General features: G+C 39.6%; 1 protein-coding gene across 2 annotated transcripts in view; it reads right to left on the reverse strand.

Annotated features, from left to right (window-relative positions):
- The window catches only part of FAR2 (fatty acyl-CoA reductase 2), a 93,685-nt gene that overhangs the window by 36,003 nt on the left and 40,371 nt on the right, over positions 1-17,311 (reverse strand). Inside the window, exons 3-4 of one of the 2 annotated variants that reach the window (XM_021690762.2) lie at positions 8,769-8,944; positions 5,383-5,562 (exon numbers count right to left, since the gene is read on the reverse strand). In XM_021690762.2, the coding sequence (XP_021546437.1) occupies positions 5,383-5,562; positions 8,769-8,944 (356 nt within the window). The remainder of the gene's footprint in view (positions 1-5,382; positions 5,563-8,768; positions 8,945-17,311) is intronic. The other variant, XM_021690763.2, reaches the window with a different exon arrangement.

Here is a 17,311-nt window from a genome sequence, read left to right on the forward strand (position 1 = left end):
ATCCCAAACATGCCCCTGGTCTTCCTGCTCCCGTGGCTGTGCCTAATATGAGCCCCCATCTCACCTCTCCCCACTGCACCTCCTCTCCCAAGACTGGGTCCTGTGCCTGTCTCCATCTCCATCTAACTCACTAGGTCCCACTTCCTCTACCACACTCCATATATAATGCTACCCTGTTCTATTTTGTGTTTCATTGTGAGCTCCTTGAGAACACAGTCTATATTTTAAGAAAGCACCTTTGAATCTCTCACGCTGCTGAGTATGTGGGAGTACCAAAAAGAGCCATGTGACCAGAATCATGTGGCCATGGAGAAAAATGGTGTCCCTGTAATTTACTAGCTGAGAGGCTTCTGAAGAGTTACTTAGCCTTTCGGAGCTTCTGTTCCTTAATTAGCACAGTAGCGATGATACATAGCACCACCCCAATATTATGGTAAGGGACTGAACGTCTGTCAAAGTGTCTTTACTCACAGTAATTGCTCAGTGATGACGCACAGCTGTCCCTCCCTTCTTAATGCATATGTACTAGATTGATTTAAGGAGGCTAACTAAATAAAGCAGTAAATACTACTAGTTATTTCAAGTTTTTCTGTAGGTGCAAAACTCCTTCCTCTCTCTTGTAATAGCAGTTAACTTAGCTTGAAAAAGATGGAAAGCAGTGGGGCGCCTGGGTGGCTCAGTCGTTAAGCGTCTGCCTTCGGCTCAGGTCATGATCCCAGGGTCCTGGGATCGAGCCCCGCATCGGGCTCCCTGCTCTGCGGGAAGCCTGCTTCTCCCTCTGCCACTCCCCCTGCTTGTGTTTCCTCTCTCGCTGTGTCTCTCTCTTCAAATAAATAAATAAAATCTTTAAAAAAAAAAAAGATGGAAAGCAGTAATCTTTCCTGGTTAGTTATGTGCATTTTTAAAAAATAAACATTCTAGGGGCGCCTGGGTGGCTCAGATGGTTGAGCTTCTGCCTTTGGCTCGGGTCATGGTCCCAGGGACCTGGGATCGAGCTCTGCATCAGGCTCCCTGCTCCATGGGGAGCCTGCTCTTCTCTCTCCTTCAGCTGCTCCCCCTGCTTGTGCTCTCTTGCTCTCTCTGTCAAAGGTAGCAGGAGGGGAAGAACGAAGGGGGGAAAATCGGAGGGGTAGACGAACCATGAGAGACGATGGACTCTGAAAAACAAACTGAGGGTTCTAGAGGGGAGGGGGGTGGGAGGATGGGTTAGCCTGGTGATGGGTATTGAGGAGGGCACATTCTGCATGGAGCACTGGGTGTTATGCACAAACAATGAATCATGGAACACTTCATCTAAAACTAATGATGTAATGTATGGGGATTAACATAATAAAATAAAAATAAAAAACATTCTACTTAAGCTGTTATTCTGGAAAACTGGAATTTCATTGGTAATCCCTCAACCATGTATGCACAGGAGTTTCTGAAGGTAAAAATCCCCAACCGCAGAAACTAGAAATACGAAGATGGGGAGACGGGTAAGAATGGTGGCACAATGCCACGATAAAATGCCTGTGGGAGTTGGGACGAGGACATCGGACACGGGCAGGTGTGAGAGCTAGAGAAGCCTGTTTTTTTTTTTTTTTAAAGGTTTAATTTATTTATTTGCGAGAGAGAATGAGAGACAGAGAGCACGAGAGGGAGGAGGGTCAGAGGGAGAAGCAGACTCCCCGCTGAGCAGGGAGCCCAATGTGGGACTCGATCCCGGAACTCCAGGATCATGACCTGAGCCGAAGGCAGTCGCTTAACCGACTGAGCCACCCAGGCGCCCGAGAAGCCTGTTTTTTAATGCTGATTCATGGCCACGCTTGTCATACCAATAAGAAGCATTGACTCCTAATTGGGGTTATTATTAAAATGTGGTTATGCTAACATCCTAAAAGTTTATACTAACACAATCAAATTTCACCTTTCAGCCATGGTTCAGGACCAAGGGAATTCTGGAAGTTTTCAGATATGGGCTGAAGGAAGGGAGCTGAGGCCTGGCAGTCTTGGGCTGTGGAAGGACACAAGTGGGGTGGCCTGAAGGGGAAGGGGCAGGGCTTGTAGGTGTCAGGTTTGGGTTCACCAGCCCAATGCCTTTACGAACAACAGTGAGCGCTATCACTTGGGCCTACGCAATTGAAAAAGGTCCTGGCAAAAAGTGCAAATCCTCTTTTAACAATAATTAAAAAAAAATCCTCTTTTATTGAATGGGAATTCTCATTAAACTGGTTTTTGGGGAAAAGAAAGGTTTATTTTACTTTGTCATGAGTGATTTTCTTTTTTTTTTTTTTTAATTCTTTTTTCCCCCAGCTTTACTGAGGTATAATTGACAAAATGGTAAGATATTTAAAGTGTACATTATCATGATTTGATATACAATGTGGAAGGATTCCACCTGCCCCCGCCCCCCATCTAGTTAATTAACACATCCACATGGGTGATTTTCTTGAGATCACAAAGCCCAGAGCACAGTCTCAAGATCATCTTATAGTCTAACACCTGGTTCCTTTCTAAAAAGATGAGGACCCCTGGAATACCAAGAACAATGACAGCTCCTAGATGCCATGAGGCCACCGTTAATAAAAACTTCCAAGGGAAATGGAAACCTAAAAATCTTGGAAAATAATTTTATTGTAACCACAGGTTGATTACAAAATAGAAATCAGAGAAAACATATTTTCTTAAATCAAAGTAACTAAATTTAGGTGAATTGATATTTATTCAGAATAACTTTAATGCTGTTTGTTATTCTAAAACTTCCAAAAATTCCATCTGATATAGGGGTTGTTGAAACTGTCACAAACAACAGTGTAGCTAATGAAGGGTTGCTAGGCTTTATTCAAAGCATGACTCCAGACTTAACACAGAGGTTCTATTAGAAGTCTAAGAGGAAAAAATGGGCCATCAGAAATAGGGATAAGACATGGACATAGAGGTATTTTACACATAGGACTTCACATCCCCAACTAGAACAAGCTTGCTCTGGAATTCTGCCATCTATTTTCATGTTTGTCTAAACCAACCAACAAACAAACCTCAGCTGGAATAGTGTGAACAATGGTCATCTCGTTCCATCAACAACATTTCATTCATTCAGCACATATTGGAGTCCCTACCATGTGCTGGCACTGAAAGCAAGAAGGAGCAAGAGACATTCCCTTCCTTCGCCAAACTCATTGCCAAAAGAGAACATAAACAACCAGATATTTCGAATAACCCGGGGAAGAGCAATGATAAAGATGGGCATGGGCTCCCATGGGAGCCCCAGGGAAGGCTGCCTCAGCCCAGCAGCTTCCAGGGGAGAGCTCTGATGTCGGAGTCAGAATTACCCAGGGAAGGAGAGGTGGAGGTAGTTTCTAGAAACAGAACCATCATAAGCCAAGGCAGAGAGGCATGAGGGAGAGGAGTAATGACTTCAGTGTGACTGCAGCACACATGTAAAGGGAGGGCTGATGGAGATGAGGCTGGACAGGTGGTCCTGAATATAGAATTCTGAGTTAATAAATTGTGGTTATGACTTTTCCCTGTTTAAAAAACAACAACAACAACAAAAACCTTGGTTCCTTAATTGCATGCAAAGTGTATTCTTTTGAGACAAAATTTATTTCATTTTTAGTTCTGTTTGGCTGCATATTTTTCAAAATAATTATACTCCTTGGGGAGCAGTAAATGACAGACATGGGTTTTATATAAATGTCAATTACGATTTGATCATAAATCATGAAGCAATCACCTGCTTTTACCAGGGACACGGAGTGTGGGGAAAGATGGCAAGTGCTGAGCACCTGAAGAGAAATCAACTCCTCTTCTGGGAGGTGAGTTTATTCTTCTTGGAGATCTAGGGGTCCTGGGTCTGGAGTAGAGTCTGGACACAGTTTGGGAGGGAGGAAGTACTACAGAGGACCTGGAGAAGCCCCTCACCGTGGGTGAACTGCATCTTCATTTCCTGTCTCTTTTCTCTGGCAAATTCTGCCAGACTTCTGTACTGCCTCACATCATGCTGTGATCTGTCAGGGGCTAGACAGGTCAGCAGTAGAGGAAGGCTCTGGAATCTCAGCAGCAGCAGAGTCTGGAATCAAAGCAGGTCTGCCTGTTTTCCTGGGCATAGCAAATATGTAAGCACTACACTGACCAAGAGACAGCACTATGAGAGGGCAGCTAACTGGAACAAATCGATTCTGTCTGAAAACACACTGAGGCTTTCCACATCCACTCTCCTGTACCGACTTAGGGCATCAGAGCATCTTTTCTCCAACTCTGCCGACAAGCTCTGCACTCGGAAGGTTCCTTTGCATCACTTAAGCAAATCGTTGCTTATTAGCGACTTGAGGTAACCTCCAGGTTCTTTAGATGACTTTCACTCTTCTTTGTCCTGGATATTTTAAAATAACAGGTAAAAATATCTATTCTCAGAGCTGTAGGAGATAAAAATGTTTGCCCTGATGGGAATGAGCTCTTGATTTAGCTAAGCTTCATTTTAAAGAGTCTATCTTGAAGAGAGATACAGTATTACATGAAATTAACATCTGACAAATTTCACGGGAAGTAGTCTATTTTCTCTGCTGTAATACTTTCTTTTGCAGTTTTTTTTTTTTTTAAACAAGGTAAACTTGGCAAATTGAGCAGAAGAATGAAGATGGAGAAAACAAAAACATACTTATTCTGAGACCAGGGCCATGTTCTAAGAACAAAGTGGTTCCTGTTAGTAGGCAAGAAGAGAAAGATGCTAGACCGTTATTTTTCCTCCACAACAGGACAATAAGGAAAGCGTATCTCGGCCTCCTAGACCAAGAGACTCGCATTTCCTACCAGACCTGGGAGGATTTCCGCTTACCTATGAGGTCTTCCTTATTAACCCTTTGATTAACTGTTATTAAACACTCCTGAACACAGTGACTGCCTTATATGACTCAATTTATCATCACTACAAGATGAGGACTATTATCAGCCCCATTTCACAAATGAAGGAACTGAGGCACAGAGAGGCCAAGGAACTCACTTGAGGTCACACAGATAGGAAGGTCTGACGCTGAAAGCTTTCTTCTTCACTTTTACACTGTACACTCTACTTCCTTTAGTGACCATGCAGAGTTCAGTAAGAAATGAAAAACCACCTCTATGGAAAACATTCCCGTGCACCTAGTACGATCCCAAACTATTCCAAAAAACTCTTCCGTGGCATTTATCCATGCCTGTCCTCCCCATCACCAAGCACTATACTCCCTCCCCAGACTAGCATGAAGGGAACAGCAGGGATCAGGTAGCGAAAGCTAGCACCTTTGCCAAGCATGCTGTTTCAAGTGTCTCGCTTTGTTACCTCATTAATGAATGACTACAAAGAATCACAGAGAACAACCATCTGCCCATCGCCTGACCCCCTCATGTGACCCAACTTACTCCATGGAGTCGATAATTTTTTTTGGCTCCACAGAGCACGGGTAGATGACCTCATCGATGTGCGTCAGGTTACAATTTGAAAAGGCAGTGGAGATATGTATGAAGGCTTCAAGCTTGGGCATCTGACTGGCCATAAGCAAGAGCTGCTGGGTGGCAGTGACGTTAAGTTGCACGGCATGTCTGCAGGAGGTAAAGCAGAAGGAAGTACAATGAGGCAACTTGGCATCCTGCCTTGCTAGAACTTCACCTACTCCAATAACTGGCATGTCCATCTGATTTCTGTGGCTGCACCAAAGGACCAAAAAGAAAAGCATGGGTCGTGGCTACACAGTAACGTGATGCCTGCAAGGTGTTATATGGTGATGATGCATTCTGTGCACATAAATCCTATTCATTGAAGCATTGTTCATATTGCATATAGAGATGGCTTGGTTCTAAATCAGCTGGAAGGAAAAAAAATCATAATCCTCTGAATGTATAAAGGGGTTTCTTAAGCAGCCATTAAAAATATAGAAATAGGGGCGCCTGGGTGGCTCAGATGGTTAAGCGTCTGCCTTCAGCTCAGGTCGTGGTCCCAGGGTCCTGGGATCCAGCCCTGCATTGGGCTCCCTGCTCAGCGGGGGGCCTGCTTCTTCCCCTCCCTCTGCTTCTCCCCCACTTATATTCTCTCTCTCTGTATCTCTGTGTCTCGAATGAATAAATTAAAAATATATATATATAAAAATAGGGGTGCCTGGGTGGCTCAGCTGTTAAGCGGCTGCCTTTGGCTCAGGTAATGATCCCAGGGTCCTGGGATCGAGCCCCTCATTGGGCTCCCTGCTCTGCGGGAAGCCTGCTTCTCCCTCTCCTGCTCCCCCAGCTTGTGTTCCCTCTCTCACTGTCTCTCTCTCTCTCTGTGTCAAATAAATAAATAAAATCTTTAAAAAATATATAAAAATACATAAATTGAGCATCTAACTCAAGAAGCTGCAAAATTCAAATGAACTGTAGGAGAGCAACAGTGGATGGAGAATGAGAAATAGAAATTTCTATTGCAAACTTCCAGGTCAGACCTAAAAATCGATGTCAAAATCCTAAGTTTTAGCTACTAGAACACCAACTTATATAAGCACAATATGTGATGACAATGAAATGGTTCATTCTAGAAATACATGGTTTATACAATATCAGGAACCCTATTAATCTAACTAAAAAAGAGCATAAAAAAGAGAAAAACTAAATGATCCTCTATATGCATTTTGAAAAGTTTTAAAATGACATTCAGTATCCATCTCTAATTTTTAAAAATTCATTAAAAGAAGAATAAATTATTAAAACAGATCCCTTTCCCTTTGTTAGCCTGTATCATGGTCAATGGTGAAAATTTAGGAGCACTGCTTTTAAAGTCAGGGCCAAGAAGAATGCCTGCAATCACTACCATTAGTTAGTACTGCTCTGAACTTCCACCCGGTAATGAGAGAGGAAAACAAAATGAATTAACAGATATAAGAGTTGCAAAGGCAGTCACGAAAATCCGTATCAGATTACATAATTGTATATCTGGGAAACAAAAGAGCTAAAAAAAACCACCCTGGGACATGCAATGATTCATTCAGTAAAGTGTCTGTTTATAAAAGTTGTGTTAAAGGAAAACACTGGAGAATACAGTAGAAGAAAGGCACATACTCAAACTGAACATTTAAAAAATATATCAAGTTAAGAATAAATGAACAGACTATATACAAAAAAATGATAAAACTTCATTAAGGGTTATAGAAAAATTGAATAAACAATATATTGTTCTTAGGAAGAGCCAATGTTTTAAATATGTTAAGCTTTTCTAAATTAGGTGACATATTCAAGGTAGTCCTAATCAAATTCCTAACTTTTTAAGAAGTTGAAAAGATTATCTTAAGTTTAATCAAGATGGATAAGCAGATGCGAATAGTCAGGAAAATTCTATAAAAAGAGAATGATGTGTGTATACTTGCCTAATAAAAAAAAATTACTGTAATAAAATACTGTGGTGTTGGAAGAGAAAGCCTAAGTAATGGAACAAAATAAAGAGTCCAACAATGGAAATTCAGTATATTATAAGAGCTTCATTTAAATAAAGAGTAAAAGCAAATCATTTAATAAATGTTGCTCAAGAAGTAGCCATCTGTTAGAAATTTTTCAAAGGCTACTCTACATTCACACCCACATCACTTTTCCTTTTTATAGAATTTTCCTATTTCTCTTTATAGGCAAATAAACTCTAAATGGGTTAAAGATTTAAGGTGAAAATGAAGCAATAAAAATTGTAGAAGAAATTATGAATAACTGCATAAATAATAAAAATAGTTGAGGACAAATGATAAATTTAAAATATTTTGAGCCTTTATAAAAGACAAAAAAAAATCAATATGCTAACTATTCCAACAAGTCTTAAAATTGACAAGAAAAAAAATGTTTTGGTAGAAAAACATGTAAAGAACACGAATAGGCATTTCACAAAAGAATAAAATGCCAATCAGCATTTCTACATCGTCAACTTTTCTAATTATCAATAAAACCAAAATCAAAATACACAATGTAATTTCCATTGTATTGGCAGCATTAAAAATATAGAAATACATAGTATGGTTGTGGGTGTCAGAAATGAGCATTCATGTGCACTGGGACAATGTAAATCAATACCACCTTTGTGGAAAACAATGTATCATTTACCATTTATAACCTGGGCACAGCTGCTACATCTCTAACAATTTTACTTCTGGACATTTGCCCAAAGTAAAGCGCACAGTGGTATAAAAAAAATGTAAGCACAGAGATGTTCGCTGAAGCATTGTTTATAATAGTGAAAAATTAGAACAATCCAAAAATATCCACCAATACAGAACTGGTTGAGTATACTATATACATGTATAATGGAATGTCATGCAGTCATTAGAAATTATAAAGAATATCTATTGACAATGAAAGATATCCAAAGATGTAACTGAGCAAGTTGCTAAAAAATTATCAATATGATGCCATTTTTTGGTGAAGTTGAACATAGTCTATTTTATTACGGTTGTGAAAAGAGAAGTTGGAATGGATGCTTTCCATAATATTAAATGGTCATCTCTGGGTGGCGAGATTTTTGGAGAATTTTTACTCCTTTGAATTTTTTTCATTAAGAATGTATCTTTAAAAAAATTTTTTTATTTAAATTCAATTTAGTTGACATATAGTGTGTTGTTAGTTTCAGGGGTAGAATTTAGTGATTCATCATTTGCATATATCTTTTTTTTTTTAACAGAAATGACAAAGAAACTGACACACACATATACACGCACACATGCATGCCATGCACGCTCTCTCTCTCTCTCTCACACACACACATACACACACACACCCACCATGAGAGGGAAATGGGCATGTACCTCAGATGATCATCAAAGCGCACAGTAGCTGCACAGTGGAAGACAATGTTTGTACAGGAGAGAAGCTCTTGCATGTCCTCCTTGCTGATGGCAAAGTCATTCTGATTGAGATCTGCATAGATAGCTCTGATCTTCTCATGCACGTTTGGACAAATTTCTTTGACTTTTTCAAACAGCTAAAACATAAATATAAATCAATATGCAGAGAGCATCATCACCATCACATTGCTCTTGTTTTTGCTGGCTTGTCTCATCACAATTCTCAAAAACTGGTTTTATTTATAGTATCACTCAAAGAAGGTATTTACTCAAGAGCCATTTGTTTTACTCCAGGCAATTCAGTCAGCTTAGTATAATTTCTGCTCCTCTTAATTTGATAAACATTCGAAAAAATCAGTTCTAATAATCAGTTAAGGAGTATATTTTGAGCTTTTCCTGCATGTGTGAAGGGGTGACAGTGAGTCATCCATATCCTGCCCCCCCCCACCCCACCCCCATCCCCGCCAACAAGGCAGCTTCGTGGTTATACGTGGTGATTGTTTCCATTTTTGGCTGGGAAATATGGCTTTCAGTGCAAAATTATCAGCCTTTACAAATTACCAGCAAAATCACCAGCCTTTACAAGGGAGGTCTCATGGGCACAAGTTCGAAACAACTTAGTTAACTGGCCCAAAGGAACAATAGCTCTTAGCAGCGCAAACATAATCAGAAAATAACAAATTGGGCAAATTTGTAATGGGTAAAACAAATACAACTTTTACATAATCTCATTCCAATATCGATGGCAGTTATTGTCTTGTAAAAGAATTACATGAGTAATGTCCTTTTTATGGGATTTTAATTGATTTCTTAATATTCTAATTGCTTTATAAAGGAAAAGGAAAGAACACTGGCAGTTTTAGCTTTTATTACCATTGTTCGAATGGAACAGTGTCTACTTTCCCCTCCACACACAAGCTCTTAGGTTCAACTGGTATTTTTCCATTTTCTCAAAGAATATAATTTTAACAAAATGATCTTGGTTTCCACCTGTTTTGACAAAAGGAAATTCTGTAGTATTGACATGGGCTGTTCTCAATGAGGAAAAGTAAGGCTAAATGTTTAGGAAGGTTAGGAGCAGAGAAAATTAGTCTGTTTTAGTCATAGTAGAGTAGCAGAGCCTGTCCCCTTCACCCCTTCCGCCCCTGAAGAATGTTTGCATTTACTCCTTAATCCTGAGTAGTAGGCTTCTTCCCTCCATTGGAGATCTACCCTAGGCTCTTTTGTTGGGTCATAAGAAATTGATCTAAGGTAGTCATAGAAGTCATGTCTCATATTCTTGAATCAGGCAAGACCATGTTCAGAGGCCTTCTGGGAATCCAGTGAAGGTGATCAGGGAAGGAGGTCAAGTCCATGTATTGGCCTGGCGAGTTAATATATTTCTGCCTTTGAGCTACCATTTTTTCTGCACCGCAGGATCAGCCTTGCAGTAGCGTGGGACTTCAGTCCTGAAGAGTTTGGAGGTTAGATCAATCCTCAAAGCTTTTTTGACATTTGGGACTGATGACGTGGATACAGTGTCTGAGAGACATTCTCAACAAAGGTCATTCTGGTTCTTCCAGAAAGATATTTAAGAGCTTTTGTAATCTGGATGAATCAGAAGCATGCTAAATACTGGTTTTCACGGTCAAATGTTTTCCTTCTCATAGTCCATGTTAATCATGCAACAAATTGGATCTTCTTGGATAAATTTATCTAAAATGTGCACAATTTCCCCCCCCCCTTTTAATAATTGGATTTGTAGAAGGTTCTGTTTTGAGTCTGCATGACAGATTTTATTCACAAGAAATTTAGTGAGGGTTCTGTGGAGTCTTTGACTTTGGCCTGTGATGACTTCTGGCTACGTTAGAGTAGTAAGTGGACAATGACTTCAGTGTCCATCCTTACAGCAATGGAGTTCCTCACACATGATGTAAGCTACCATAAAGATTTTCCTTTGCTTTTGGTTTTTATGACTTCAGCGGAGAATCCTGCTACCCCCTATTGTACTTTCATCCCACCTGGGCAAATGTAATAAATGGAGATAATCACCATTTCAGGAAAGAGTATTCCGATCTATATTCTGTGTATTGATTACATTTTCCTTTTTTTTTTTTAAAAGATTTTATTTGACAGAGAGAGACACAGTGAGAGAGGGAACACAAGCAGGGGGAGTGGGAGAGGGAGAAGCAGGCTTCCCGTGGAGCAGGGAGCCCATTGCAGGGCTTGATCCCAGGACCCTGGGATCATGACCTGAGCCGAAGGCAGACGCTTAACGACTGAGCCACCAAGGCACCCCTTGATTACATTTTCCAATGAGAGGGCATGTCTGAGTGAACATGGTATAATTTTTTTTTAAAGTCTAAATTTTCTAATCCAGATGGAATTTATTATGGTCAATTGAAATAAATCAGTGAATTGGCTGCAGCAATTCAAACCACAGGACTAAGTGAGAGTCACATTTTACTATGTGATCCATGCCCGTTAATATGACTTGCCTTGCCTGGCATCTCACCATTTTGCTCCAGCCACCCCTAACAAAATAATACTTCTTAAATGTTTCCACATTCTCAATAGACTGCTGAGATTACAGCCAACCACCATCCAACAGGTCAGTGCTTTTCCACGTGTTATCCACCAAGCGAACTGTATTGGATTCACTAGGATGCACATTAAAAGTGTATATTTCCAGCCCCTGGCCCCACCCACTGAATAAGAAATGACTGGGTCATACCCAGGAGTCTGTATTTCACATCAAGTTCCCTGGTGGATTTTAACTGATCCCAAGATGAGAACTTCTTCAGCTGGAGTGTGAACACAGATTAATTGAACAATGGTGTTTGACTCATTTCCCTTTATAACTGTCCAGGGCAGTTACAGGACATCAGTGGTTTTCAAACTGTGTAGGCATAAGAAAAATCCAGGAACCAATTAAAAATGACTTCCTTACTCTACCCTCTGAGATCCTGACTCAATAGGTTTGGCAGGTTAACCCAGGTAGTTGTATTCCTTAACCAATTCCACAGATAGGTCTGCTGTGCTGGGTACCATACTTGTGAAACATTAATTTGGAACATTAATTTGGAAAATTCACATCCATTTTTAAAGTCAGGGCTTAAATTTCCCCCTCTGGTTGGTAAATCCTTGGTTCTTGCTTATCATTTTATGCTGGACAGCACCCAGTTCATTGAAAAGCCTCAAATGTTGTTTGTTACATTGACATTAATTACTGTAAGAACAGTAATGGAACCAGGAGTGGGAGCTTGATTCCTGAAATCGTTTGTTTACCAGCTCTTTTGTGTTGGTGGGAAGAAAGACAGCAGATAACTACCACAAGTAGAAGAAACAAAGTGTTCCGTTGGGTCCTCTGCACTGATGGCAAACGGGAGCTGGAAAGGCTCAGAGTAGAACCTTTGCTTTTGTAATAATGATATAACCGAAGGACAGAAGAAATGCTGCAAATGGGTCCTCAGTGGACACCAGCTCTTCTGAAAGGTTCTTTTGCTGATGTGAGCCATTCATTAAAGGTAAGAAAAAAATAGATGGAACAAACATGAGTGCAGAAAAAATATATAATTTCAAAAATTTCACTGAAGGTCCACCAATAAAGAACTTAATGTAGTTATTTTAGATTCTAAGAGTTTATCGTATTTCTTCTCGTATAGTCTTTAGGTAATGGCATAGGACTGAAAAGGTAAAGAGTGGAGTAGCTACCTGCCATTGATGAAGACTCAAGGAGGGACTGCTGTGTTTCCATTTCCTGAAACCCTGTTCTTGACAGAGGCAGGATGTTTTTCTGTGGCCAATGAAAGATCACAGCGAAGAGGCTCTCTAAACTTTTCAAACTTGGGGTGCCTGGGTGGCTCAGTCAGTTAAGCGACCGACTCTTGATTTCAGCTCAGGCCATGATCTCAGGGTGGTGAGATCGAGCCCCACTTAAGCCCTGCTTAAGATTCTCTCTCCCTCTCCCTCTGCCCCTCCTCCCCCTCACTGTCTCTAAATAAATAAATCTTTTTAAAAAAAACCATTTCAAACTGGTAACAAAGCTATACGTTTCTCTTGGAAAGTCTAGGAGTGTTCTATTGATTTGACATTATACAGCAAGGATTTCTCTCTCTTAATTTGTTTTAACCACAAGAGATGATTCCATATACGACAATAGTTACTGATAGCCCAGACACAGGAGAGAAACTTTACATATCCTAAGGGAGAAAATTCAGCAGAAAGAAGATCAGAAAGAGAAATTTTCTGGATTCAATAAACTCCTTGTGTATGATTTTTGGACCCAGACACTATGACTGCGTTTTTATTAGAAGCAGGAATTGGGCAAGGGGTTGGGGGTGTGACATTTATATTATGCTTTTGAAACAACGTAGAGGTCCTGAACTTGGATTTCTACAGTTAACTTGTTATCCACATGACCTCACTTTGTGTTTTTTTTTTAAGATTTTATTTTTATTTATTTGAGAGAGAGAGTGTGCGTGCACGTGAGTGAGCACAAGCAGGGGGAGGGGCAGAGAGAGAGGGAGAAGCAGGGAGCAGGGAGCCAAGCAGGGAGCCTGGCACAGGACCCCCAGGATCATGACCTGAGCTGAAGGAATACATTTAACCAACTGAGCCACCCACATGACCTCACTTTGGAGGTACCCACAGAGAGTTCAGTTGCTACTTTCTGGGGACCAGTGAAAGTCATCGTATCTTTTTTTAAAAAATTTTATTTATTTACTTGAGAGAGAGAGAGCGAGCCCAGGACCCTGCGATCATGACCTGAGCCAAAGGCAGATGCTTAACTGACTCAGACACCCAGGTCCCCTCCAAATCATCATATCTTTAATAATCTTGAAAGTCTTTGATCTTTATTCAATATATTGAGTCCCTCTCTTCAAAAATAACTATGTTCTCTAGTGCAAGTAGCCGACCAAAATTTTCCTAATATTTTTAATTGGGAAACAAAAGGTAAGGTCTCTTAAACTAAAGGGCAATCTCTGTGGAGTACCAGCTGTCCTAAAGCAAAAGAGAACCCATAACATTTATCGGAGAAATTTTGGGAGTGCTGAGTAAAAGCAAATCAACAGATTCTGCAAGTTAGCTCTCGAGCAAGGACTTATCAAGAAAGTGTATAATCTGAGAACCATTAAATAACAAATCAGTGCAAGTAAATTAAGGCAGAAACTATCATACCCAATATAAAGATTCACAAAAACTTACAAAATGTTATGATTTTGTTCGTTCACTAATAACTCTCATAAGATAGAAAGGATTAACCTAGAAGTTTTTATTGCTATAGTGAGGACCATTTCTATAGGACCATAAAGCAGTATGGGGTAGCTGTGTGATTATTGAACTTTGGCACGTAGCAGGGTTAACTAGAAAGTTGTTTAAAAAAACCAAAAAACAAAACCCCAGATGTCCTGACCCTGGAGATTCTACCTCAGTTTAAGTTGAAGCTTGGGCATCTGTACTTTGAACAAGCTCTCCAGTGAGTCTGATATACACTGTAGGTGAGAGTCACGGAGAAAGATCTCAGGCTTTGTGGAGTCAGGAAGGCCTGGGTTTGAATCCCAGCTCTGCTGTTTATTAGATAAGTGAAGGGGGCAAGTTACGCACCTCTTGGGGCTTCAGTGTTTTCATTTGCATATTTATCTAAAATGCTAATCGCTAAACTATCTCATTCTGTGTTCTCAGAGAACTAATGATTCAGCATATAATCTGCTATTCTTAAAAATAATTTTGCATTAAAAAGTCTTAGTTCATTTTGCATAAAAATCTGTAATAAACAGCTCACTGTCTTGTTATGTTTTGTGACCCCAAGGTCATTTTCACAGAGTTCTTTCAGACTAAGCACCCAGGGCAAAAAAGGAGCTAGGGTGGCTAGGAAGACGGAAACCAATCTGAAGATTGCTCCCAAGTCTCTAGCAGAATTGGTGGCATCTCTGCATTATCCACGGGAAAGGATGGGAAAAGTGATGATCCTAATCCAGAAGTGGACATTGCCTTCCCTTCCTAAGGAAGTGGTCATCACTGGCAAATGTACCACCTGGCGAGCAGGGCAAGACAATCGGAGCTTACAGGATGCAGTTTCTCAGGGGAGGCCATGCAAGGTGGTGGGGACAGTGTGAGCTTTAGAGGTAAGAGAACCACCTGTAAATTCTTTGTCACTTCTTTGGTATTTCCTTGGAGAGGCGACAACTTTCCTGGATGAGTTTCTCCTCTGTGAGGTAGCAAGAACACATACCACAGAGGTTTGTGAGGGTAAAATGGGCTAATGAAAGTCAGATGCCTAGCAGAGTGCCTGCTACTTAGTAGGTTCTGGAGCATAGGAAAACTCCTTCTCCGCATATACAGCAGTGCTCAGTTTTTAAAAGGGGCTCATCAGACAGCTGTGTGTGTGTGCACATGTGAAATGCACACATGCACATGTGCGTGTGCACATTTGTTACATCATCGCAAGGTTTCTGATTATACCGTGTGATGCAGCAAATTGAATGTATTTCAGAGTCAAGCTGAATCCTGTGGCTTGGTGACTTTTTGAGTAAAATGAGTATAGAAAATTTGAAGCTTTTAAGAAAAAGACCTGATGTGACTAGAATAAATTGAAAAGGAAGGAAAGAAGTTGGATGTGTGAAATCATGCCAGTGATTGAATTACCTAGTAAATGGTATTGTAAAAGAAAATAAGAGATTGAGAAAATAAATTGCTTCTGTTTCTGGGATTGTTATACCCCAGGACTAAATCAATTTCTTTTTTTTTTTTTCTTTCTTTCTTTCTTTCTTTCTTTCTTTTTCTTTCTTTCTTTCTCTTTCTTTTCTTTCTTTCTCTTTCTTTCTTTCTTCTTTCTTTCTTCTCTTTCTTTCTTTCTTTCTTTTTTTTTTTTTCTTAAGAGAAAGAAAATGGCCCACAGCAAGCAGGCTCAACTAATCTGAGTTGAATAACTGTCAAATTGAAGGCCAGCTATGCTATTATTAAAAGTGTGTGTTTGTTAATCATGGGGAAATGTAAATTGCTGGCAAGATGATATCATTCTAGTTGTCCCAAGTTCATAGAAGCCTCTTGCTTTTTGTGGCATAGTTTCTTAGGAAAAATAAAAAATAGTAATGGTACAAAACTGGCTTTGGGAATTTAAAATACAAACTTCTGTTTCCAATTGCCTTTGCCTTGTGTAAAGATTTAACAGAATCATTAATGTCAATCAGAAGTTCATTTTTGGAAGTTGATTGGCAACAAGCAGCTCTTTTACTGGGTAGCCTTGAACCAAACATGGAAACGCTTCTTTTTCTTATGAAAAAGTCTTTGAAAATTAACCAGGAACTTGTACGTAAAATGAAATGAACATTTCTGGTGGATGCTTCTTAGTACTCGACAACGTCAGATTGCTGACATTTCCTTTGCAGGTGTTATTTGGTTCAAAAGTTGATTCGTCTAAGTGCCTTATTTCTCCTCTCAGGGATTAATTTATCTAATATATTCTAGAAACTACTAAACAGGGACAGTTTTGTGAAAGGAGTCAACAAAGTATTTCATAAAATGTTACTATCTTCTGTTGTCTTAAACCTGATTAGTTCTGTGAACCGAGAGCCCAGTGTGTGACCCTGCATGATTCATTAACTACAGCTCTCCATGGTATTTCAAAGTTGATTTATCTCATGGACAAATGAGAGCTTATTAATTCACATTTTTCCAGAGAAGTTGGCTTGAAGTATCCAGCACAACCTGCCAAGCTCTGTCTTTGTTTATAAATCCATTTCCTGGTGACATCATACAAGATACTCCCACCCTGGAAATCTTGAATTTTGCCTGGTCTTCTTAGATGATTAATTCTAAACCCAGCATAATCTCATTGCAACCCTCCCCTTATTTGATTACTACAGTTCAATAGAAGATGCCCAACGTTTTTTAGGATTCTCTCAATAAAACATTTTTTAGATACTAACCTCTCAATTACTCTTAATTAACGACCTCACTCTTCATACAATTTCAACTACCTGGGGTTTTATTTTTCAAATATGGATATTGTCTCCTTGATGTTTTCTTAAACAATTATTAAGAGTAGATTATAATGAATTTAAAATCCTAAATGGGTATAAATGGGACATGTTTGTTGGAAAAAGAAACATAGCTTTAAGGCACTAAAGAACCTTTCAACATTTCTTTGAACTTGACAACTGAATGATTTACTGGCAACTCATTATCTGTTATTGTGAGGAAGAGCCATGTCTTGTTAAGCAAAGTCATATGCAAGACAGCAAAATGGATAAAATATCAATCTCTCTAAAACTGGTTTTTGCTACAATGAAAAGCTGGTTGATTCATAATGAAATGAACACATTTTTCATAAGTAAGAGACTAAGCAGCCAGCTTGGGGACCCCGGGGACACACAAGTTGAATAGCCTGGATCTGTGATGAGCATATTCACATTTTAGCACATGAAATCTTATTTTCCTTAGAAGTTTCTCATATTTTAGGAAGGAAACTAGAAGATTAAAAAAATAATAATGCTGAATACTTGGTATCATATTTCTAATAA

This window comes from Neomonachus schauinslandi, chromosome 5 (genome assembly GCF_002201575.2).
Source record: "Neomonachus schauinslandi chromosome 5, ASM220157v2, whole genome shotgun sequence".
Classification (NCBI taxonomy): Eukaryota; Metazoa; Chordata; class Mammalia; order Carnivora; family Phocidae; genus Neomonachus; species Neomonachus schauinslandi.